The following is a 24200-nucleotide window of genomic DNA, read 5'->3' on the forward strand; positions in this document are numbered from 1 at the left end:
ACACAAATTCATTCAGGCAAATGTTGTCAATCTTACAAAAAATGTCCAATTTACTTTATTATTTGGATTTTTTTTTCAGGTACTCTTCACTTTTACTCCACCACAGCAAACATCTGTACTTTCTACTCCACTACATTCTTACAAAGCGTTGCAATACCATCTGCATAGAAATAAACAACAACATTATCACCATTAACAACATTGTCTTTCCTGGATACTGTACTTCGCAAATACATATAATTATATATAAATATGTACCTTTGCATTCCCTTTATAAGAGAAAAGTTAACAAGTATAATTTCATCATTGTCCTGTGAAAACCACGGATCTCTAAATAGGTTCACTGGGTTTATTTAGCTTTAAGAAACAGACTCTTAATCCTCCAGTTTATCAAACAAGACAAGGTCAAAACCTGGCATATGGTTGAACCGCGTAGCTGTGGTCAGTATGCAAATCTGAGGATGCTGTTGAAAACTCTTACTTTCAGTGCAAAGAAGCTAAATCCTTCTTGAAAATGTCGTAAAATGTCACTAGATGTTATAATACCATAACTATGACGCCACCGGGTTGTATTAGCATTCTGCCAAGTGTCAGCAAGTTTTTATTTTATTTGCTTCTCTTCTGCTCTCCATGCTCGCATATACAGAAGTTTAATACAAGTTCTCGATAAAGCTGATCTCATGGGTTTCTGTTTTTGTTGTCAGACGACAGAACACGTACAAAACAGTAACGGAAACATGGCCCATTAAGACTTCATGTTACCCAGCAGTCACTTTCAAACAATTTCCAAGCTGCTGCTCTGCTAAAACTCTGATTTTATAACCGCTGTGTTGTTTGACAAAATCTCATACACTGAGATATGCTGTGATTTCATATTTACTTGTAAAATCATCCCTCTGAGAGAAAGATAGATCGTCAGTTACGTCTGTGTCAGCTGCTGTGTGGACATGGAGACGCAGAGGGACTGTGTGCCTGCAAGTTTATGCCAACTAGACTCTATGAAGGTAAAACATACCGTGTATATATCTAGATGCATGTGATCAATGTCCTCTCTCAGAGACAGTATTTTTTATTGCTTCGTATTAAGCCCCAAACTTGCATCTTTCTAGTCTCAAATCTTTAATAACAGCTCAGAAATATTAACACTCCACCAGAGCCAGAGCCTTTATTAATCATACTTGGAGTCTCTCGAGTATTAAGTAGACTCATCACAGCCCAACAACAATTACTCTCTTGCTGCCTCATCCCAGCAAAATATAAAAAAAACTATTACTTGACTCCAAAATGTGGCCACATGATCAAACCAATACATTACATTAGAGAGGGATAAGATATATCTTAAAGGACAGACTCCCACACTATAATGTGATTTGGAAACCCCTCATATCACATCTGGCACACAGAGGTTCCTGCTCTGTGCGTTTTATCTAATAAGTTAATGAGTGGGGGGTAAGGGGCCAGGGGAACGGGAGAGGTTTAGGAAGATAAAAGGGAAGATAAAGGTTTGAACTTAATGGTGCTTTACTTCTTTATCTGAGTTATGTTCACATTTTACCATTTATATTTATTTTCCACCCATCCTTCCATTGTCTCTGCCGCTTATATTGCAGAAAGACTGGAGCCAATACCAGCCGGGCGAGAGGTGGCATACATCCTGGACAGGTCGTCAGTGCATCACAAACTATTCAAACTCACATTTAACCTATGGACAATTTAGAGTTTCCAGTTAACTTAACCCCACTCTGCCTGTCCGTGGACCGTGGGAAGAAGCCTGAGTACGCAATGAAAAGAACAGAGAGCACTCCAAACGGAAAGGCCCCAGCCCAAACCAGGGATTTGAACTGAGAACCTTCTCGCTGTGAGGGGTTGTAAGGTGCTGTGTGACACCCACTCTTTTAATTTCTTTAGAGATAGGGTTGGTCATTTGTTTTTTGAAACACTTTTCATCTTAATTGTTGAAATCCTCCTCATGTCCTAATAGCCATCAAACAAATACCTCAGAAATAAAAAATCTGATTAGTCCAATCATTTTATTGTGTCTGAATGAAAGGATAAATGGTCGTGTGTATTACAGTCCTTTCATTCAGACACAATAAAATGATTGGCTGGACCACTTGTCTGTCAATAATCGGCCTGTCTGCCTACGCTCTCACTGAGCATGGCCGGAGTCTTCAGCCGGGGAGACGTACGCAGCTGAAGCGGTGACGATAGTCAGAAGTTAGCAAGCGAGTCACGAAAAACTCGGCCTCTAGCAGTTGTCAGTCGGTGCGCATTCATGTGTTTTGGGGGCACAGCTTTGACGAGAGGGCTGATGGGAGGGAATGTAATGTATCTGTTGCATATTTCCAAAGTGTCGCCTGCCAAGTCACCAACCCTATCTTTAATCCTGTATATACACTATTGTTTTATTTTTGTCCGATTATTTTATTGTTATCACATATCTCTGTTTTATTTCTGTGAACGTGCATTGATGTATTTTCATAATTTAATATGAATGGAAATGAGCACTGACATAAGAATATGACGCACATGTTTTTCTTTAGCTCAATACAAAAGAGAAGTGTGTTTGTGTGTGTATGTGTGTGTGTTTGTGTGTGTGTGTAGAGGGAAAGCTTGACCTTGTGCTTGCAAAGACAAAACTGTCCTCTTCAAATGAACTTGAGCTCGAGTTATTTACCATTATTACAATGTGAAACTCTCATAAACGGTAAAACCCTCTAAACATGATAATGCAAACACATATAGATGAACGGTGCATTCAAGGTTTCATCTTTAAACACAGAAGACCTTCCACAGTTACATGGAAACACACTGTGGCTGTGTGCATCACTGTGTCGTGCAGGAACTAAAAGCTCTGCAGGATTAAGAGTGGCTGCTCTATTACTTCCGCTCTTTATTGTTTTTTTTTATCCAGACTTGTGGTCATTACAGCAGTCCATCGCCATGTAGGCAGGAATCTTCTTAGCCTGCAGATTAGGCCTGCGTCTGTTTCTCTCCCCCCTACTCCACATGTACCTGTATAGTAGAATATGAGTGACGGCCCATTGTAACAGGGCTCTACCAGAGGAGTAGATTGCCAATGCTGACTAACAGCAAGACAGATGCCTTATGTGTCTCGCTGCTGAGTGACAGCAAACTGTCAGGGCTCTTGTGCGGCTCCGCTGCCGTCTTTTCATTTCGGATGCTGCCAGTGAGGAGGGGGACTCATGCATGCAGCGGCAGTTGAGTGTGGAGGCACCTAGGAGGCATCTCTGGGCTTGTCAGACACAAGAAATCTAATCCAGACAGCCAAGAATTGGGATGAGAAACCCGAAAATAGCAGCTGTCTCTGCAAAATTGGAACAAATGGAAGTTGGATATGCTGCAGAAAATAAAACAAGGGAAACAAGTGGGATGTAACATGACACTGTTTGCTGACAATAAACCAGGGAGAGCCTGTGCCACTGCAGCCAGGCTGTTGTTTGCAGCCGGGGCAGCTTATAGTTTCTGTTCAATTGCTGCTGATCTCTGATCTTGTAGGTCGCAATTATGTGCCCCTGTGCCTCCCCACTGTTCCTCCTCCATCCCTCCCTGCTGCCATCCTCCTCTACTCCTCTAAAGCCCCTCTGGTATCCTATAAGCAGCATTTAATTGTGGAGGGCTGAGCCGGGAAAGGAGTAATCAGATGAGAACAGTGGCAGGGGGAATCACATGGATATACATTGGCTAACGGGGGATTAATAATGCTGGCGTCTTGATTGAAGTTCAGCTGCTCTCTCTGGCAAATGGAAGGTGGGGAAGGAGAAGGGAGGCAGGAGAGAGTGACAGAGAGGGGGGGGCAAATGAGCGGAGAGTTGCAAAGACAGAGGATGATGAGGGGTTTTCAGATGAGAGCCGAGAAGAGACAGATGGGGAGAGGAGAGGGAAATAGAGAAAGGGAGTTAGAGCAGTGAGAGGGAGTGGGAGGAAGAAAGAGCAAGGATAGGAGGCAGCGGCGCAGCGCAGTGCGGGGGGGAGAGAGAGACAGGAAAGGAGAGAGGTAGAGAGAGAGAGAGAGAGAGAGAGTGAGAGGAAGGAAGGGAGGGGGTGAGAGGCTGGAAGCCTCCAGTGCTACTGAACCAGTGATATGCAGGCAAGCAGAGAGAGAAGACGAGGAGAGTGAGTCCATCGGCATCTCCAAGGCCGGCCCGATGAGGGGGTGAGGGGCTCAAGAGCACTACAACGGAAAAGATAGTGGGAGGAGAAGCAGCAGGAGAGGGAGAAGAAGAAGGGAAAAAGGCAAGGCGATAAAAAATAGAAGCAGACTTCATCGGGAAAAGGGGAGTAGATGGGTGGGATCTGAGCCGAGCTGGAAAAAAGCAGATAAAAGTTTTGGAGAAAAAGTAAGAGAGGGGAACAGAGACTTAAGACAGAGCGGATAGAGTCTATGTTAATGGAAAAGGTAGGAGGAGATTCATGGAAAAAGAGGAGGAAGCTCTCTGTGTCTCAGGAGTCCTCCTGTTCCTCTTCTGCTGCTTCATCTTTTTGTGAGGCTGCTGGACATCCTCCATCACCATGTTCTCTGACAGCAGGGCTCCAGCGCCTGGGGAGCAGAAAGGCTTCAAGCCGCACGCCCCTCACTTCATCCCGTGGCTGCGCAACAGTCTAAAGACCCACCACAGCAGTGACCTGGGGCTCAACGGGCCGCAAAAACCCAACCCGGAGGACCGTGGCAGCCTGACCCCCCTGGAGAGAGCCAAGGGGATCGGGTTCTTCTCCTTCCCGGGAAAGGGCCGTACAAAGAAGGGTGACTTGAAGTGCAATGGCATGGGGATGGCAAGGATGCTGCCGGTGGTGCTGAGGGGGCCCCACATCCTGCCAGGGAGTTTGGGGAAGCAGAGGGAGGAGAGTCCTGTCAGGTGGAACCAATCTCCAGATTTAGACCCAGACCCCAACGCACAAATCAGCCCAGGGGATGGACCGCAGGGTCCAGTCAACAGCTTCACTTCTGCCCAGGAGAACCACACGTTGGGGAGGAACCACAGCGGTAAGCTAAACCTCCTTCACTCACAGAATGACAGGACCAGCAACTCAACAAAGAAATACGGGCCACTTGTGGTACCCCCTCCTGTTCCTGTTCCTTCACTGCTCCCTAAGGAGCCAAACTGTGAGGTGCCTGTTGTGCTGTGTATGGAGGACAGGAGGGATAAGGTGTGGGACTACGCCAGCCATACCACCTACCACCAGAGAGACCTGCACTCATCCAGCTGGGTCAGCCCAGACACTCAGGGACTAATCGAGAGGCAGCACGGCTTCAGCTCCAGCTTTAGCTATATCAAACAACAGAGCAGGAACTCCCAGAGCCACAGAGACCTGTCAGCGCTGAGAGAACCACCTGTGGAGGGATTCAACGGGCCCCTCAACGGAGTCATCTTCTCCACCGAGGTCCCTCAGAGAGGCCTGGGCTGCACCACAGTGCTACGGCGCCCCAGGAAACCCAGGCCGAGCTCAGAGCACATCGCCGTCCTGGGCCAGAAGCAGACATCGCTCAGACGCAGACCAAAGAGTGAAGGGGAGCCGGAGAGGAGGGAGGCGGGCTGCAGCAGGAAGGCAGTTCGAAATCAGATCAAACGAGTGGTGGACAACCTGGAGCAGGTGCTCACAGCGCTGAGGGACGTGCACCAGGAAATGAGAGAGGTGAGGTGACAGATTTTGGTTGATTAGAAATAGTGAGAAAAGACACAACAAGGCTATAATGTCTCATATCCAACCATTTCAACCGCCCTATCATAAACAGATAAAGCAGCTCAGAGAAGGGAGAATAGATACTTCATCCTCTCTCAATTATTCAGTCATTTTCCTCATGCTGGAAATTTCCATGCTGGTGCTAGAAAAACCTGGAGGGCTCGTGCCCTCACGTGTAACAATGCAGACTACAAATGCACGTCCTCAGCAGAATTTAACATGCATTAAAAAGTCAGCAGCAGGGATGCACAAATCCACCGCAGCCAGCAAACTGTTTCTCCAACTCTTCTCCGACGTCTCTGTTGCCAAACCTACTCATGCATAAATTTGTATAGAGGTGAATGAGACTATATAGTTTGCCCCATTGGCCTGATGCATTCACAGATTGCTGAGATTACGCTGTGTGACATTAGGCAAAGCCTCCCTCTCTGCATCCCCCCCTCCTCATCTCTTCCTCCACTCTCCCTCCCTATTGACAGATGCTGCTCCAGGCCCAGATGGACAGTGTCCGACTCTTTCTTATAATCCATTTATGTCCGAGTGTCTCTGCCTCGTGTTCCTCATCTGGAAAAAAAGTGACATGAAAAAAATCTCGCCTCTTGCCGTTTGATCTCCCATCTGCGGGGGTCGTGGCTAGACCCGAGGTGCTATAACCTCATCATCCTGGCTGTTTTTTTTTTATCGTGTGACAGTATTAATATAACACTGATGAAAGAGCATATAGGGTGGGATGAGAGGGAGCAAACCGCCACTGTGATAGAAAGTCCCAAATTTTAACAACAGAGATGACAGATCAAAAGAAGATAAGGCACCAGAGAAGACTTTGGTAGCATATTTATTTCAAAGCCCTGTTTTATCATTCTGTTGCATGAGCAGCAACCCTCAGTTTTGTTAAATAATATATCTATTTTATAAAAAGAAATTGGAGTCAGCCTCTAAAGTATTTTAGACTGAGACTATACAAATATTACAGCAACACTAAAGACTCACACACGGTGAGAGAAGAAAGCATCTCAAAGGCAAAGCTCACACGTGAATACGCAAGTGATCCTCTGCTGAGGAATTTGGGCAAAGCAGACGCTGCATTATGACTCAGAACTTCAAGGAAAACGACAGCAAGGTTAAACTGAAAGAGTTAAATGAAAGGAAAACACGTCCCTTAGCACTCATCAGCACCATATGTGAAGACCTGAGGGGTCAGAGACGTCTTTATAAACACTCATGGGAGCAGCAGACGAAAAACCAGGGTCCTCTGCTTTTATCTCGTCTGATTCCTGACATTAACAAGCAGCACCTGCCCACAGTCGCTTGACGTGCAGACACACACACACACAGACTCTACTTCAAAGTATTAATATGAAATGCCTCGCCTAAAAAGCTACAGCATAAAAAAGAGACAAACCAGGTCATCTTTTGACATCGGCAAGGATGCTGTTGAACACAGGGAACAAAACAATAATTCATTTGTTCTTGCAGGACCCGAGGATTTATCTGTGCACGGTGAGCAGGTGGAGAGATGGGTCAAACATTTTCCCCAGTGTAATTTTCTACAATCTCTCTCCAGGCTTTGTTTCATCATGTGTGTGTGTTGGAGAGTCTGTGTGTGTGTCCACCCACCTGACTGTGTCTCTGTGTTAATAATGTATCTGTGGATTTGTGTGTATGTGCATACTGGACACTCTGCAAACATTTAAAAACATGCATAGATATACTGGTTTGCCTGTGTATGATATATTACACACTATCCACTGAGAGTTATTAGAAGGGAAACCCACTTAAATTTAGCTTACACATTTCCAGTAATGGTGCTCTCATCCTCTAAAGGCTGAGGTAAACATTTTTGCACTAAGTACTACAAGCTCATGTGACTTGCTCACAGATTAGTGCAATACATCTGCTGAGAGTCAGCTGCAAATATGCTCTAAATTATAAATGCAGCCTAATGCAGAAGAATTAATCACCCAAAACTCTATCATTTGAGATATTTATTACTATCTAGAGGATACTGCGTCCTTTGCTTCTCCAAATGAAAGAACACTCCTCTCATAATAATAATAGAGTTGAAGAATATCCCGAAATGTAACAGCAGAAACAACAGACGCTCATGATTGTATGAGTCATTTGTTTTGTCAAAGTTTTAAGTATTCTCTGTTTCCTGTTTGGTCCTCACAAAGATATAAGTACAGGAGCGCACACACATCTGGTATAAGTCAAGCTCCAGAAAGGCTGGATCCTACGTGTCCCATAATGCAACTTAATGATTAAACCCTGTCTACCGGGTAACACCCACATCTTTCACACTCCACTCAGTTTGTAGAGCTCCACTCAGAAGGACTTCATTAATACTATTCATTCATAGTTCTCCTCATGTGAAGTAAACTGATCTACATGTGTACAGTCAGTGGAGTGTTTCTATTATGTAACCAGTCTTTCTCATTAATCCTCACATTGCACTCCCTCCATCATTGTTTGTATTTTCTAGGTGGTGCAGCAGATTGACTATCTCACCTCGTCCATTGATCTGAACGAGGAGGAGCAGCAGCAGGACACCAGAGGAGGCGACAGGGCCAAGCCTCCCAGCGATAGCAGCTCCACTTCAGGCTCCAGCTCCAGCGAGGTGACAATATGCAGCACCCATCAGAGGCCCTCTGAGCCTGGAGTGCAGCCAGGAGCCACTGACTCATCTGGCACCCTCAGGAGAGGTCACCATAGCAGGGGCCAGTCTCCACCCAGTGTGCAGCTGTGCCCGGTGTCCTCATCCGAGAGGAGTCGAACTCTTCCCTTCCCCTGTAGTCTTGGGTCTTCTCCCAGAAAAGGTGGACTGCTGCCGTACAGCAATAAGCCCCCTTCATCTGGCCCAACTCAAACTCAGAACCTCACCTCCCATGACCTTACGCTGCCTCCCCAAAGAAACCTCCCTGTTCGACCTCCCACTCCTGGTCTCTCCCCTCTCACAGTAAACCTCCATCCCCCCAAAAGCCCAGTTTCGCGGCCTCACTCCCCTGGTCCATCCTCCTTCATCAGGGTCGGCCCCATCTCCCCTCCCTCGACGATGTCTCCAAAGCCTCACCCACCCCCTGCCCTCAGCCCGTCTGTCATCATAGAGACCAAGGTAGGATCTTACCAGACCCCACAACGCGACCACCCATCTGCTGGCTCGCTCCCTCCATCATCGATCCATCCTCCATCTGCCAGCTGCCCACCCACAGACTCACAAACTCAAACGGTGTCCAGCGTTGAAAGAGAGAAGCGAGCGTCCTCAGCAGGGCCTGTTCACGCAGCCTCACAGGTGTGCACTGCCTCCGCAGCCACAGCGAAACCATTAACGGCGCAAGGTCGCAGAGGTCGCAAACCTCCACCTTACCCCCACCACAGAACCTCTGACCACACAAAGAAAGTGAAGGAGACCCGCAAAGCGCCTCCGTATCCAGAGAAAAGAAAGCTGCTCTCGACCACAGTGTGAGACGATGCAGCAGGAGTGGGAGGCCGATCAAACTGAGCCACATTCACAGCACCAGCCACGAAGTCAGCAAGGAGTGAGGAGTGATTTAAGGGTCGCCAAGTTTAACTGAGACCAAGTTTGCAAGGTGACAGGACAGAGAAGCAACTCGAGGTGAGTAAGTCAGGAGGAACAGCTTGGCTCTGCTGACGTCTTTTTCCCTCTCTCCTTCTAGACACATCGAGTACGCAGAACATACACAGGGCATCATAACATCTGTCTGGGTTACTGGTCTACTAACAAGAGCCTCCATACAGATGCTCACTTTGCACAGCAGCTCGCTCAATTAAAGGGCAAAGGAGAAGCTCTAATTAGAAAGAATTGTAATTATTGTAAGATGACAAGACGAAGTGAGGGCCCATTACTTTTGGTACGCTTAAACCCATGCACCCAGACACTTCCACTCACATGTGTCTGTTTTGTCTGGGTCGGATAATTGCTGTCAGGGGTTGAGATGATATAATGAGAACTCGGTGCACCTCGGGCCACTTTGGCTCAGTGGTGTGAAAGACACATGCAGGGTCAGAGAGGCCAGAGATGTGTGACAGATCAGGAGACAGAAAACTTAGCGAGGCCAGGTAAGAAAGTGCACAGGCCGAGCCGCTCTGCGCCGACTGGGTCACAAGCCCACACATCGGGATGTGCGTCTGGGGAGAAGGGGGGCAGCTGGCCATCCGTTGTACCTTTCACTGGGTAAAAATCCCCTCTCCTTTGCTGCTTCTGGCTTGACCGACCCGCCCGCTATCTCCATCTGTTCCTCTCCAAATGTCAGGAGATGCAAAGAGAGAGAAGCAGGGGGCGGGTGTGTGAGAGAGGGAAGAAGGAAAAAAAGACGCTGGAGTCCAGGATTACTTAAATACAGCACAGCAGATTGAATTAAGTCATTTGATGGCATTGAGATCCTACTGCATCTCGATGCCATCTTGTCTCTGTCGTTTGGATTAAGCTGTTGTTATGAGGGCCTGAGCGCTGACTCGTGCAAGGAGCATATTATCTACCTTATCTTTTGACCCATTTTCGAGAAGCTAAAGATGGAAGAGGCGGGGTTTACTGCAGCCGGCCAACAGGTGGCGATGAAAGCTCTTTGGCTTCACTTTTGGGGAGTTGTCATGTCGTCCATCATTATATACAGTCTATGAGGTCTACAGTCAGGTGGCTCAGCGAGGCTGTACCTACACAGAGGTGTTTTGTAAGTACAAACATGTTAAGCAGGTTCACCTGAGCTGGCATGCTGACTTCTGTTAATTAGCAGTAAACACAAAGCATCAGACGGGAATGAGCCAAATTAAAATTTTACCTGATGATGACAGGTCACAAGATAAAAGTGAACATTTGTAAGACAATAAGCAAAAAAAGTCAGAAAAACTAAAGCTCATATATTTTTTTTCAATTCCCCAACAAAAAGGTTAGACACTAAAATCAGTTGGGCAGCAAGAATATTTGAATGATGTTTAATGGAACACAATAGGTTTTACTTCAGTCTCAAAGAGACCAGATATACAATGCTAGAATGATTCAAAATGCTCCTGATCAAAGCTTGTGAATGGAGGCCATTGCAATCCAAGCATGTGCTCTGCAGCACTGAGTGTATATATTTTTTTTAATGGCTGCACAGCGAGGAGAATGGTATCTGATGGTTATTTGTTTATGGGCTGGATGACAGCACAGAGGCAGCTGTGAGTCTCACACACACACTCAACTGATGCTAAACAAAGAACTATTGTGCTGCAGAGACTTATGACTCAATAGAACAACCATCCTGGGAACAAAGTGTCAAATTTTGTTTCCATGAGGCCAAAAAAAATGGAAAAGAGATTCTGAAACAGCCACAGCTTTGCTATAAGATGCATTAATTACAAGCAGGAGACTGTGGGAGTTTCTTGGCACAGCTCGTGTGTTGTGATCTCAATGAAACTTGGCTCTGTCTAAGTGCGACTACGCAACAGATTTTCTCTCAATAAATTCAGAAGTTTTATAGTTACAGTCTTTCTACATTTCACTGCTACATCACTCGTAGTGTTATTACAATTTTTAAAAGCCACAGATGCCAATTGAGGACAATCAAGAATACTGATTTTTCTCTTGGCTTAACACAAAATGAATAAATCCCTCCAGACGCTATATCTCTATAAGCCCACAAAGATCAGTGCTCTATACATTCCCATATGTGCCTCTGGATCACAGGCTGTATATAAAAGCTCTGGATTTAGTAGATCCTCCCTGCAAAGCCTTGCTCCCCAGAAATTAAGAAGAAACAATGGAAGCGCTTTATCTCATGCAAACATTTATCTGAGAACAATATATGTTAATTGAGTACGCACGCAAAGCAAATTCTTCATAATACTCATTTAAATATCAAGTTTCATATGAAGTCTCATTTGTATGGTGAAAACATGGTGTTTTAATTTAGGTTAATAAGGGATATATTAATTCTTGTAATAAAACTGCTACAAATGATCCAGACCAAGCTCTGACAGTGCTCAGAATATTTACTGGCTGGCACTTTCTCTTTTCATGTTTAGCCTTTGATGAAGCCATGGGTGGTTCCATCAGATCACAATGATCTGACATAACAAGACACAAAAACAGACTCAACTCCAGAGCAGTGACAACATGTCTTTACTGAAACATACATCACACTTCATCATGAATGATCACGAATTAGACAGAAAAAAGAAAAAGTATAAAATAAGTAACATCTTTTTTTTTTTTTTATTTCCTGGTCAGGATATGGATGTGGGTACTTCCTGATGTGACGTCTTGACAGTGACAAAAAGGGACACACAAAAAACATCCCCGTTGAGCACTTCCTCAACTCCAGAGGACAGACGAGAGAAACCAAACCGAGGGCGAACAAGGTATGAACCTCAGGAAGTTGTTCAGACCGGAGAGTCAAATCTGAAATCAATCTCCAGACCTCATCCTCTGGACACTTGTGTGGATCTAAGAAGGTCGGATCAGTGTAGGAAAGATAAAGGTAATCCTGCCCACTCCATAAGAGCAGGGAGAGGAGAGAGGGACCAGAGGGACCTAATAATAATGACGTACTTCTGAAACATACACAATATCCTCGCTGATCCACACGTGACACTGAAGGATGAAAGCAAAGCATTCAAGAGCCAAACGTCTGTGCACACACTATATTTAGCTTTGGTTAAATTTCACATGAAGTAACTGAAGGTTCAGTGAAATGTCACAGAATTAGAAAAGAGTATGTTTAAAAATAGCAGAATAAGGACGTTTGTGACCATTATTGAATTGTTAGTTACAGATGTGTAATGAGGATATTTCTAATAAACTATATTCGATTCAAATAACTTCTGTCCGAAACAGTGATATATTTTTTATCCTGTATAAGAAAGGAAATCAGTCGTACTGTAAGTTGTATGCTTAATCACTTTTTGATTCTGATGAAGTAAAATAGAACAATAGTGTGAAATTAGCACCAGTGTGCCTGATTTCTCAGTTTCTTCCAGTCTGAGCTTTTGATCTGACGTGCCAGTCAATAAGACTTAATGGTGAGTTCATGCTATGTTCGATTAGCTGTCTTGTGTGCAACAGATAGAAAAAAATCTTTCAGGATTCTAAAAGCCTGCGATGTTTCTGATTTCTAATTTACAATTAGTTCACATTTATATTCTTTGAGATTTATCCATAACTGCTTTAGTGTGCTCAAAAACACAATCGTGTATATCGTTCTAAATTCTACACGATGAAGCTGCTATCTGCTCGATTATGAGCATAGCTTGTGGTCAAAAAGAAGCAGAAAAGGAAAAAGTTTTCACAAATAATACTGAATTGTGATCTAGGGGGATCAAATGTGATGCTTTCAGTTATCTGGAACAGATGAAGATAAACAGACAAGAGACCGAGGCGTCGTCTCAACAGCAGCTCAGAGCGGAATGAGATTGAGGAAAAAATGTAATTGTTTATGTGTGTGCCATGATGATACAGGGGGATTACTCACTTTCCTCTCAGGATTACACAAGAAGGATAAATCCCTCCTGACTCTAAATGTGTTATCTATACTCAACAAACCCCCACACACCAATCCTGTGTACATTCACATACATCCCCTGTGGATCAGGGCAGATTTATTCACTGTAAATCTTATAGCCTCAAAAACTAAGAACAACTATGGAAGCACTTTATCTTATGGCAGAATTTTAACTAGGACACCATGTAAAAAAAAAAAAATCTGGATACTCAACTGACGCTTCCTCGTTTTATTATTTTTGTCCCAAGTAGAATAAATCTACTGAGGTAAGAGAATAACCAGGTACAGTAATTAATGTACTGACACAGAAGGTGCTGCAAAGGCAATATCAGTATCATCCTACTTCAAATTTTGGTTGAACAGATCCATCCTGCAGTGACTGCAGAGAGGCCCAGCTCAGAGCTCACCCAGCTGCTCCCATTGGTCAAAACGTGACCAGAGCCATGTCGGACTTCTGACCAGTTACAGCTCATCGTGCCGTGTCCGTCCGATGGCGGTCAGTTTGGAGAGTTGAGCATTGAACTTGCCGTCATTGTGGGTCACTAGAGGTCAGGAGAGAGAGTAAATTGCTGTCAGAGACAACATTATTACAAAAATAAGGAAAAACAGTGTCAGCGATTCAAAGCACCTGAACCCAGCGAGTATCATCTGACTGCAGAGCTGCAGAGGCAGCAGTTTCAGAGCTGCAGGTCCAGTCCAACCTGCGCTGCCTGTTGCCAAGAAAAGTAACAGCAGCAGGCCATTTAAACCGCAGATGTATATGTCCGCCATCTATAGGCAAGGGATGTAATACACTGCTGCAGGAATGAGTCCTTGAACTGGGAATAATTTAGAATTTGTATTATTTATGGTTCCCTTTTTCCAAACATTTATGTTTTTTTTATTGTTCTGAAATAAGGTCTGTGTGTCACACGAGCTCAAGAGATTTTCAAAAAATACAGTTATTACTTCACTCCTGATTCTTTAAAGCTTTAAGTGGCCAATTGAGGCTGATGGGCTCACGACGCACATTAAAGCAGATCATGAGTCCACCTTCACAGCCTTGTTGTGTTTATACTAACACTCTTCTAAAGAATAACTGACTTCCCAAGTGGAAAAGTTGTTGCAGAAGAATGCTTCAAATCAAATTTAGTTAGACGGGTTTGAAAGCTTATTAGTAACAGTGGTGTAGTTTGTTTATATAATCAGACATTCATTTCTGGTGAATGCTTTTAGGCTTCAAAAACCAAGAAAGAGGTGTTCTTTTTTCTGGCTATTTAAAATGTGTAAGTTTTGTAAGCTTGTGTTTGTCACAGATCCTAGGCCAGTAGAACAATGTCATCGCTTTGTTGAGGTATGAGGGGGATTCTGGGTTCTCCTACAACAATCATCTGTAGGTCTCTATAGCTGCTGCTTTTTTCTCCACTGGTGGGACCTGCAGGCAACCAGTGATACAGCTGCATTTGTTTTCTTATTAGAGCCACTGTTGTGTCAGAGGTGTGAGGTTGTGAAAAAGTAATAGTTCTGTTCACCAGAGCATATTATTTGCTGGATAAGTGAGACCTTAGTGATCGTTCTGCTCACAGTGTATCGGCTATTCTTCACATTCACTTGGAAGAAAGAGGCGGAGATTCCTCACCAATTTTAAATTGCGCATAAAAAAGAAACGAGGGTGGGATACAGGGATGATAAAAAGAGAATGAGCAATGTGAGCCAACTAAAAGATTTCCAAAAACATCAGTATCACTCTCTCAGTATCATATCTGTACAGAGCTAAAGACAAGACGGGGCAAGCACATGTTAGCATTAAGACTCAAGGTAAAGGGAAACAGCTAGTCAAGCCTAACCTTCAATAAAGGTCAATAATTAAATTGTTATAGATATGCTACTTTTTCAAACCTTAAATAATGAAATATAAAAAAGATTTTTAGGTTTGAAGGAAAGTAATAATTTATTGATTTGCATCAAAAATTCTTCATTTAAACCCAAACACACAACATGACAGCAGCTATATTTTTCTTTAGTAACACTCATTGTCTGCAGATGGAACAAAGCATCACTTTCTTTGTCTGTTGATGGCAACAATGTGTCTTTATGTTTAGGTCTAAGTTGCAGTTCCTTTTGTTTAGAGTAGGTGGTGCTGGTTAGTCTGTGTGAAAACTGGTCTGTCAATGACTGAACAGCTCCCCCCTCTGGTTAATCGGCAGCTTACTAAATATGAATATATTTGGTTCAGGTATGCGAGTTACAAGCCAGCTCACTGATGTCCGTCTATAGCAACTAAAAGGTCAATTTAGCAGAAACACAACGAGGACTCAATCATGCCTGAATTCATTTTCCGGAGATGGATTATGATCAAGAGATGAGTTTGGGTCTGTGTCCTCTTGTGTAGCCTCATGCTGAAAATGAAGTTACTGTAAATTTGTGTCCAGTTTGAATCCAGAATAGAGATTTTCTGCTCAAACTGAATAACAGCAAAAAAAAAGCTACAGGGACAAATGGCAACCCACTCCCTGGTGGAGCATATGCTCAAGAAAGAAGTCAGCAGGGAGCTCGCAGTGTGATGGAGAGAGGGAGGGCGTCAGAGTGAAAGATTGGCATGACAAGCAGTGGGCATTGATCAATTTCTCACCTGTTGAGTCTCCTATGGTGAATTCCTCCGGCCTCAGAGGCACGTCACTCTGTCCTGCCCCTGCAGTCTGCGACTGGAGCCACACACACAGCGGCGGTGATGAAGAGGGGGAGGAGAGGAAAAGGAACAAGGAGAAAGAGAGAAACATAAACAGGATGAGAGGCGGAACAGCAGACGGGCTGGGAAAGTGGGAGGATTTGACGTCTAGGTCAAGGAGGGTGGTAGGTGTTTTTTTGTATGCAAGATTATTCCTGTCCCATCATAGTGAAGTTGTTTTGTGTTTGTTTTGTGTTTGCAGGGCTCAGAGCCAGAGCAGGAGGCAGAAACATGCGCTCTCACTAATGACAGACTGACACCGCTGTCCTTGCTGGGGGAAGGAGGCGTGTCAAGGTGAACTTCGCTGATGACCACATCAGATACGCAGACCTCCACAGAGTGACTGAGCTCAGACACAGTCCAGACATTAACCTTCAATGAAACATTACGTGCAAAGACGCCACAATTCAGAGATTGACTTCCAGGACAAATAAAGTTTTTATTTTATACTTTATGTCTTTGTGTTGGTTTGTCAGAGTTGGTACGAGCCAGTGCATCTTTAGAGGACAATGGATTTAAAATGTACAGGAACATGTGGAGACATAAGTATGACAGGAGGGGTTGTTTAGTAAAGCAAAAGACACGTCAGTGACGACTTGTTTTATTCAACTGTGCTCAGGAATTACACTGCTCTGTCTCTGATGATGTGACATTTAATGGATCACTGTGTAGGATTTAGTGTCATCTAATGGTTAAGTGTCATTTTACAGCCAAACAGATCCTCAAGGTAACAAATGTCAAAGGTCATCATCTCTAGAGCCTGTGTTTGGTTTGTCTGTTAAAGTTCCAATGTAGATTTAAAGGGCTCATTCTAAGCTGATGAAAACAGAAGGTTGTTTAATCATATTTGATTTCTGGTGGCATTTAATCCCCATAAAATCCTACATAGTGAAAATTTAATTCCACATAGCCAAACCTCTGACTCACCAGGCTCAAGGACGTCAGCAGAAACTTCAACAGAAAATTTTAAGAGGCGGACATTTGATTGACCGTGAGTTGGACAACATCCACTTATGGTTGGGTAAAACAGCATATTATTTATTTATATATTTTAAATATTAGAACTGCCAACCCTGGAAATTGTTTTTAAATCTAGAGCTGAAACAATTAATCAACCTGCGAAACATTTGAGCATGTTTCTGGGTTATTGAGTGTTGATCATACAAAACAAGAAATTGGTAGAGGTCTAAGGAATTGAGATGCAAATCTTCCCATTTTCAAGGACTTTTTACAGAATAAACACTTGAAAAAAACCAATGAATGAATTGATGGTGAACATAACAATTTGTTGCAGGTGTGGTGAAAAGCTTGACAGCACAAAGGTCTGGCTATTTGAATTCAGAAACAAGACATTATTTATGCATGAACAGTACATGCACGTCCAGGAATGAGACCCACAGCTGCAAAACAATAGACCGTGACAATACATGTGACTCTAAAGAATTTTTAGTCTCAGAAACCAAGATAACAAGGTGAAGGCCGTTTCCCTCTGTTTTCCATCAAGTGAGGAAACTGCTAGACAAACAAACATGCCATCCATTTTACCCCTCACCCTGAATAATGCACTGCTGGTGTAAAGGTGGATGGTTTTAACTTGCCGGCTATGCAAAAATGTTCATCAACAATATTTAGCCTTGGTTCTTTTGACATTTGTGCAGACGCATTAGATTCTAACCTCTTAACTTATTTGGGCCCAGTATGGCCAGCTTTAATCTCTACACTGACAGGAAGCCTGGAGCAGCGAGGTAATATCAAGGAAAAACTCATTACTGCACTTTGTCTTTGTTAGCGAGTGGAGTCCTGTGAGCTTTTTGCTGTCCAGCACAAGCTCCACTCCAACTAATCATTCAGGAGAAGAGCTGAGGAGCAGAAACACAGGGGACGGTTCATCCTGTGCTGCACCAACAGCATTATAACTATACTGTGCAGGTTGTGGTGCAATTTGGCTTCCAACATCTTACAACACTGACGACAAGGGAGATGCAAGTGATAAACAATTTAGTGGGTAAGCCCAGTGTTTTACAAGCAGAACACTCACTGAAACTGGATATTAAAGAGTGAGTCGGAATGTCTTTGACTTTCTGAAGAAGCTAAGTAAAAGAAAAATTCTGCTTCTGCTGTTGTCGTGTTTAAGTTTAATTAACGTGACATTTAATGTAGTCTATGATCCAAACAGTCATTTCAAGATCTAAGTGACTGAAACCCAAGTCATGTCAGTTGTGGTTACCTTAATGAACTTCACCAAGGAGGAAATGTTTTCTTCTGCGTTTGTTTGCAGGATTACACAAAACTTGAAGGAAGTACGCAATATGGGTCAGAGAAAAGTATTTCTAACATTGTGAGATGTTTTTCAACAATTTCCTTTATTTCACAGAGAATAATTAATAAATCTTGATGAAAAACATCCTACATGTTAAGGGACCGATGTTAATGAAGGTGTCAAATTTAAATGCTGTTTCATAACAGTACTGTTGGGCCCTGGTGGAGGTACACACTCTACTGAGTGACATTTTAGTGTTGAGTTTTTAGCAGTAATATGAAAAACTATGATACCAAATGTTTTATCTTCCCAGTATAAGAACTGAATGTGGAATTGCTTTGCCAGAGGTACAAACTCTACCGAGTGACATTCTTGTTTCTTTATTGAAAGGTTAGTTAACATTATTAAAGTTGGTCACAGTTAAAAAAACAGTGTTTCTTTACTTACATATGCGTTGGCATATTCAATTTTGGTTCCCTTCAGTTCAGCTTTGAACTGAGTGAAAAACAGGTATGATTTTCCCTGAGGCCTGGAAGAAATGAAGAAGAAATATTTGTTATTAACTCTTAAGTCAATTGCATTCATTCATACACTTATGAAATCAGTCATGAATATATTTAAATGACGTGAGGAAATTTGTGGGTCTAACTAAAATCAAAGAAGTAACCACAGACAGATGGGACTAATTTAACTGAAGACACTAACTGAACATCAGGGTCACTGAACTGAAGAATCAGTACAGATCCCTCTGCAGCCGCTGAGTGTGTGTGTGTGTGTGTGTGAGAGTGTGTGTGTGAGAGTGTGTGTGTGTGTGTGAGAGTGTGTGTGAGAGTGTGTGTGTGTGTGTGTGTGAGAGTGTGAGTGTGTGTGTGTGTGTGTGTGTGTGTGTGTGTGTGTGTGTGTGTGTCTCACCTCCAGACAGAACAGGAAAACAGAGTGTCCTCATCACTCAGGCCCACACTCATCAACCATTGCTGTTTGGCAAAAACATAGACGAACAATTCTGTTTATCATCTGCTAATCAAAGATTTAATAAAGTGGTGAATAAGTAACTGGCTGATAGAGAGATAGAGAGAGAGAGAGAGTGAGAGAGAGAGAGAGAGAGAGAGAGAGAGAGAGAGAGAGAGAGACTCACCTCATTGGTTCCCCCTTGTGAAGCATAAGTGAATGAACATTCATAATCCCTCTGCAATAAAAGAGAGGCAGTTAGAGCATAGATCCTACATATTACATTCATTATTAATGGATCAATTACTTTGACAACAACACTTTTCATTAAGCCAGAATTATGCGGTCTGCTGCTCAGTAAAAGGGTTTGATTGAAAATAACTTCACAGGTTGATTTGGACAAAGATGTAGCTCCTGCCTTTAAACATGGCTGCTTTTCCTTTTAGAGCTGTTGCCAGACTAAGAATTGGTAACTATTCTGCTGATTAAATGATTCAGTTGTTTTCAAACAAAGTGCAAAACCTGACCATTTGCTGCTTTTCTTGATCTTACATCATTGTAATTGAAATACTTACTGCTTTTGGATTGTTGGTCTAATGAAGCTAAAAGTCGCCTTGTTTAGTAGATTAAATGATTGATGATGATTGAGTATTTAAAAAAATTCCTAACAGTTGTTAGCTGCTGCTTTAATTTCATTAACGTGCACCAGTTTTACATTGCTAATATGATGACTGAGGAATCACTGCTAAAATTGCGTTGAGAAATAAATCAACACTGAAAGCTTGTGTAAGATAAAGTGAGATGAGATAAGATAAGATATGAGATATAAGATAATCCTTTATTATTCCCAATATGGTGACATTTGCTTTGTTAGAGCAGCAAAGGAAATAGGGATAATAAGTAGAGATACAGTATAATAAATGAATATATACAATGTAAACAGGGTATAACAGACTTGCTTGTTATTGAAATTACACAGATTTTTAACAGTTAAATCCCATAGAATATCAATATTAGGATGTAGCAAATGATCATTATTGCTCATAACATTATAATAATAACTAACATCTTATTATGCCGCCACACCACAGCCACCATTCATGTTACTATTGACCCCTGTGCTTTTGTTGCTATGACAAAGGGCTGGTTGTGATGGGTGTGTGTTATAATATAACAATATAATGCTTTAAACACAATCTAAAGACTAAGGGTGAATAAAGAACAGTAAGAAGAACAGTCGGTGGCAGGTTTGTTGCACAGAAATCACAATAACACTTCCTGTTCAACCAGAACAGCAGCTCTCATTGACTGCAGCTCAGCCAATCAGAGGAGCCGCTGTGGCAGCGACGTGTCAGCCTCTCAGCGGCCGTGACGTCATCAGGCTGCAACTCCAGCTGGATGTAGTTTTTTTCAATTACACGTTTTTTAAGGTGAAATAAATAAATTAAACAAATGTTTAACGACGGAAACGTGACTTTACTCACATTAAAGTTCATAATGTCTTTTCTAACGTTGCTAATAGGCTAACATAAGACTAATAAGCGACAATGGAGCGATAACAATAACGCACACGGTGAACTGGACTACAGTCAAACTCACAGAGGATAAATTAAGATGAATAAAACATTAATAAAAGAAGTTCATGGTGAATGAAAGTAAATAATGAAAGTAGCTGAGCTAACAGAGTCAGATGAAGACTCTCCCACTGTCACTCACTACTCTCTCGGTGAACGTGTGCACGACTCCTCCAGGTTTCACGTTGAACTCCACCGTCTTCGTCCGCTCAGCGGAGGCCGCAGCCGGGACGAGGGAGGACACCGACACGAGCAAAAACATCCAGGTCATGGCCACAACACGGCAGGTGAGTTCAGCCGCCATCTCTTCCTGCTGTCCTGTGTGAGAGGCTCAAAGTGGCCGCTCCGCTTCCCCCCCGGTGCCCCGTCCACTGAGAGTGACGTCACCAGCCGTGTCACAGACCAAACCGAAACCAAATTAAAAAAAGATAAACAAACACAAATGAATAAAGCGTCTAGATTTGACGTGACATGATAATAATTATATAAATCAAAAACTGTTGAAGTAATATTATATTTTTGATACTTAGATTTTTTATGTTTTTTTCCTGTATTATGAGGTTACCATCTCTGACCGCATGGTGTCGCCCTCCTACAGCCAAATTTGAATAGCTGGAGTTCTCCGTCCAGCAGAACAGGTGAGAGCTCTACTGAGACAAGAAAATCTGGATTTAAATGAGAGGAAACTGCTACAAATACTACAAACACCAGAGGAACATTTAGTTCAATGATTTTAGCTGTTTTTTCATTCAAATAAAAAAACTCTATCTAATTCCTTAACAGTTGTGAGAGAAAAATCTCTGACATTGAAAGCTGTTTAAAATTGAACCTGTTTTTGTGAAGTGCTGTCAAAGTGCTGTGTCTCCTCTGAAGAATAAAGTATCTTTATCATGAGCCTGGAATGTCCAGCTCTGAATGCCTGGGCCTTGTCGTGCATCATCCATCCTTCCAAAATCCACATTTACCTGCCAACACAGACATGTACATTCCTCTTGTTTTCACAGTAGCACCACATTTTGTGTCACAGGAGACATCATCAGTCTCGTGTCTGCTCCCACATGTCTGCATGTGTACATACGTTTTTTATATGCATGTGTCCGGAGCCATAAAGAATCCTCATGGTGAAGCGTAACAGATGTTTGGTACGAGACCAGACCCTCGAACACTGTCGGACACTCATGTGTAAAAACCATAAAACAGTTTGAGCATTTAGACTCAAATTCAGACCAAAACCAACCGGAGTGTTTCCGTTGAATAACCTCATCCAGACCTCCTCCTTGTCCAATCCCACTTCTTGAACAGAATTAATAACAGTGTGTTTTCACTCATGCAGCCTGTTGAGTGTATTAATATTTGCACAGCAGTGACGGGAGGGAAAGTACAGGCACCATTAGGCTCATATTCTTCTATTTCAGACAGGGAAAGCTGTTTGGTCTGTAGTGATGGTCAGACTGAGTGAGTCCTCGTCCTGCCCAGGTAAACATTATTTCCTCCCTCAGGATGCCAGCTGTGTAAAACCAGGAGGAGGAGAAATATTCAGTTATTCCCACTGCACTCACACAAACAGCTTCTTCTCTTGGCTATAAACAAAAGTAAACACAGACCACAAACACAACATGTGGCGTCAAATCATCCCACCAATGGTGCAAATTCAAAGTCCAGACTTTACACAAACAGCGGGGAGCTGAAGATCACCACGTGTGTGTGTGTGTAGAGTTAATTTAGCATGTTTGTTTGTTGAACAGCAACAGAGGAAACATGTCTGTGGAGGAAAAACAACTTTCCAATCAGTTTCTGTCAAATCTGAATTAAAACTTCACACAAGTCTCTCGACCTGATTGTTTGGTTGATTAACAACACAACTTCACATCATTAAGAGATTTATGAATTTAAATCTGATGTGTCCACTGTGACATAATCCACCTGCCGACCAGAAACCAAATAAACTCAATTAATGTGACTTTAATAAAGTGTGCATGGCTTCTCTGAAGTGAGAATAATTGAAATTAACAGGACTATTTATGAGACAGAAGAAAATGCTGAATAAAAGAAAAAAAGTCAAATCTATCTTTGATTCCAGCCTCTTCCACTCAGGGCCATAATTTAAAGGGGCATTTCTAACCTCCATCATTTGTCCGTGCAGTCTCGCCTGTTGGCTCTGACACTTGTTGACTGGGAGTCTCAGACACTCAGACCTTTTGGGCTTAGCCTCACAGACACTCAGCTCACGATAAGAACGGTTTAGCCGTGGTGCTGCTGATGTCAGCAGTCAGGTTTTCCTGGCCGTCTGCGGATCTGTGGAATTTCTCTCCTCCCTGTCATCTCCAGCCGTGGCAGGCAGGGGCGACCAGGACCACTCCCCATCCTGCACGCCCTGCAGGCTTATGGCAACGTTGGTCTGCTCTGAGCAAACAGCACCTGGAGCAGCGGAGGAGTCTCGGTCCTGACCCTCTGTTACACTCAAATTCCCATCAGGGGGCTCGCCCTGAGGGCTCTCTGACCAAAGATGGTGTGGGCTCGACAGAGGGGCCATGTTTGGATAAGACGATGAAGGAAATCTGGGGATTTGTAAAATGGGTTTATACCCACTGTGATATGGATAAACTGAGATCTAAAATTTTTAAGCCTTTTCATCTTTTCCATGCGTGTAATTATATCATCGTCAAGTAACTGAGTTTATTTTTGTATCTTTACTTTTGAGGTATTTTCAAATTATAGTTTACTCCACTGCGTTTCAAAGGAAATGTTGTGCTTTTACTTAATTGAACAGATATCTGACAGAGAAAACTGCCAAACGTTTTTATATATATCTGAATAAAATCTCTAAATAACACGTCTCATCCAAATTTCTCAAATTATTTGCTCAAGCTCTAAATAAACTAAATTATCCAGAATTTCACAAAACGTCAGAGACTACCAGATGAATAATTGATACAAATGAATGTATCAGAACTTAGTTTTCTCTTCAATCCCACATTAACTGTATCTTGTGATTCTTCGGAGAAGCTTGACACTAAGTTATGAACAACAGGACTTGAGAATAGAAGTCTGGCCATCGGAGAGCACATACCTCCACCAAGGCCCGACAGTCGCCTTATGAAACCACTTTTAAATTCAACAGATATGCATTTTTATTTAAATCTGCACCAAATTGCACACACTCATAAATATCAGTCCCCTTAATATGTGTGATCTTTTTTCAAGATTCAAGAATTAGTCTCTGAAAAATCATGGAAAACGGCCTATGTCACAATGTCAAAGAAAGTGAAAAGAATTCCTGGATCCACCAGCTGATATAAACCACTAAAATAAATATATAGAATAAATTATAAATGAACATAACCTCTTTGAACAAGCTCTACCTCAGCCAGCTAATCTATACTTTCCACCTTTTATAGAGGATTTATTTTTACATTATTGTACCTTTATTTAAATAAAGTATGTGAACAGGATCTTCCAGCACTGTAACCTTTTTTTCAGTACTTCAATTTATTCAGAAACTTTCTTACAGT

The 24200-nt window shown here is 42.7% G+C and overlaps 2 protein-coding genes and 1 long non-coding RNA gene across 3 annotated transcripts; 2 read left to right on the forward strand and 1 right to left on the reverse strand.

Moving 5' to 3' along the window:
* The first annotated feature begins 4307 nt into the window (after positions 1 to 4307).
* On the forward strand, positions 4308 to 9307 carry LOC109625785 (uncharacterized). Its single transcript, XM_020081252.2, has 2 exons — positions 4308 to 5655; positions 8186 to 9307. The coding sequence occupies exons 1-2, from the start codon at positions 4534 to 4536 to the stop codon at positions 9164 to 9166; spliced, it is 2103 nt and encodes a 700-aa protein (XP_019936811.2). The 5' UTR covers positions 4308 to 4533; the 3' UTR covers positions 9167 to 9307.
* Positions 9308 to 11805: 2498 nt separating this feature from the next.
* On the reverse strand, positions 11806 to 21087 carry mydgf (myeloid-derived growth factor). Its single transcript, XM_069522053.1, has 6 exons — positions 20831 to 21087; positions 19302 to 19352; positions 19079 to 19140; positions 18614 to 18695; positions 15811 to 15883; positions 11806 to 13741 (listed from the first exon to the last, which is right to left on the reverse strand). Exons 1-6 carry the CDS (start codon positions 20990 to 20992, stop codon positions 13662 to 13664), a joined length of 510 nt encoding a protein of 169 aa, XP_069378154.1. The 5' UTR covers positions 20993 to 21087; the 3' UTR covers positions 11806 to 13661.
* On the forward strand, positions 11930 to 16360 carry LOC138407195 (uncharacterized). Its single transcript, XR_011240607.1, has 2 exons — positions 11930 to 12060; positions 16109 to 16360. It is a non-coding gene; the product is annotated as an uncharacterized lncRNA (long non-coding RNA).
* Positions 21088 to 24200: the final 3113 nt, after the last annotated feature.

This window comes from Paralichthys olivaceus, chromosome 3 (assembly GCF_024713975.1).
Source record: "Paralichthys olivaceus isolate ysfri-2021 chromosome 3, ASM2471397v2, whole genome shotgun sequence".
Lineage (NCBI taxonomy): Eukaryota > Metazoa > Chordata > Actinopteri > Pleuronectiformes > Paralichthyidae > Paralichthys > Paralichthys olivaceus.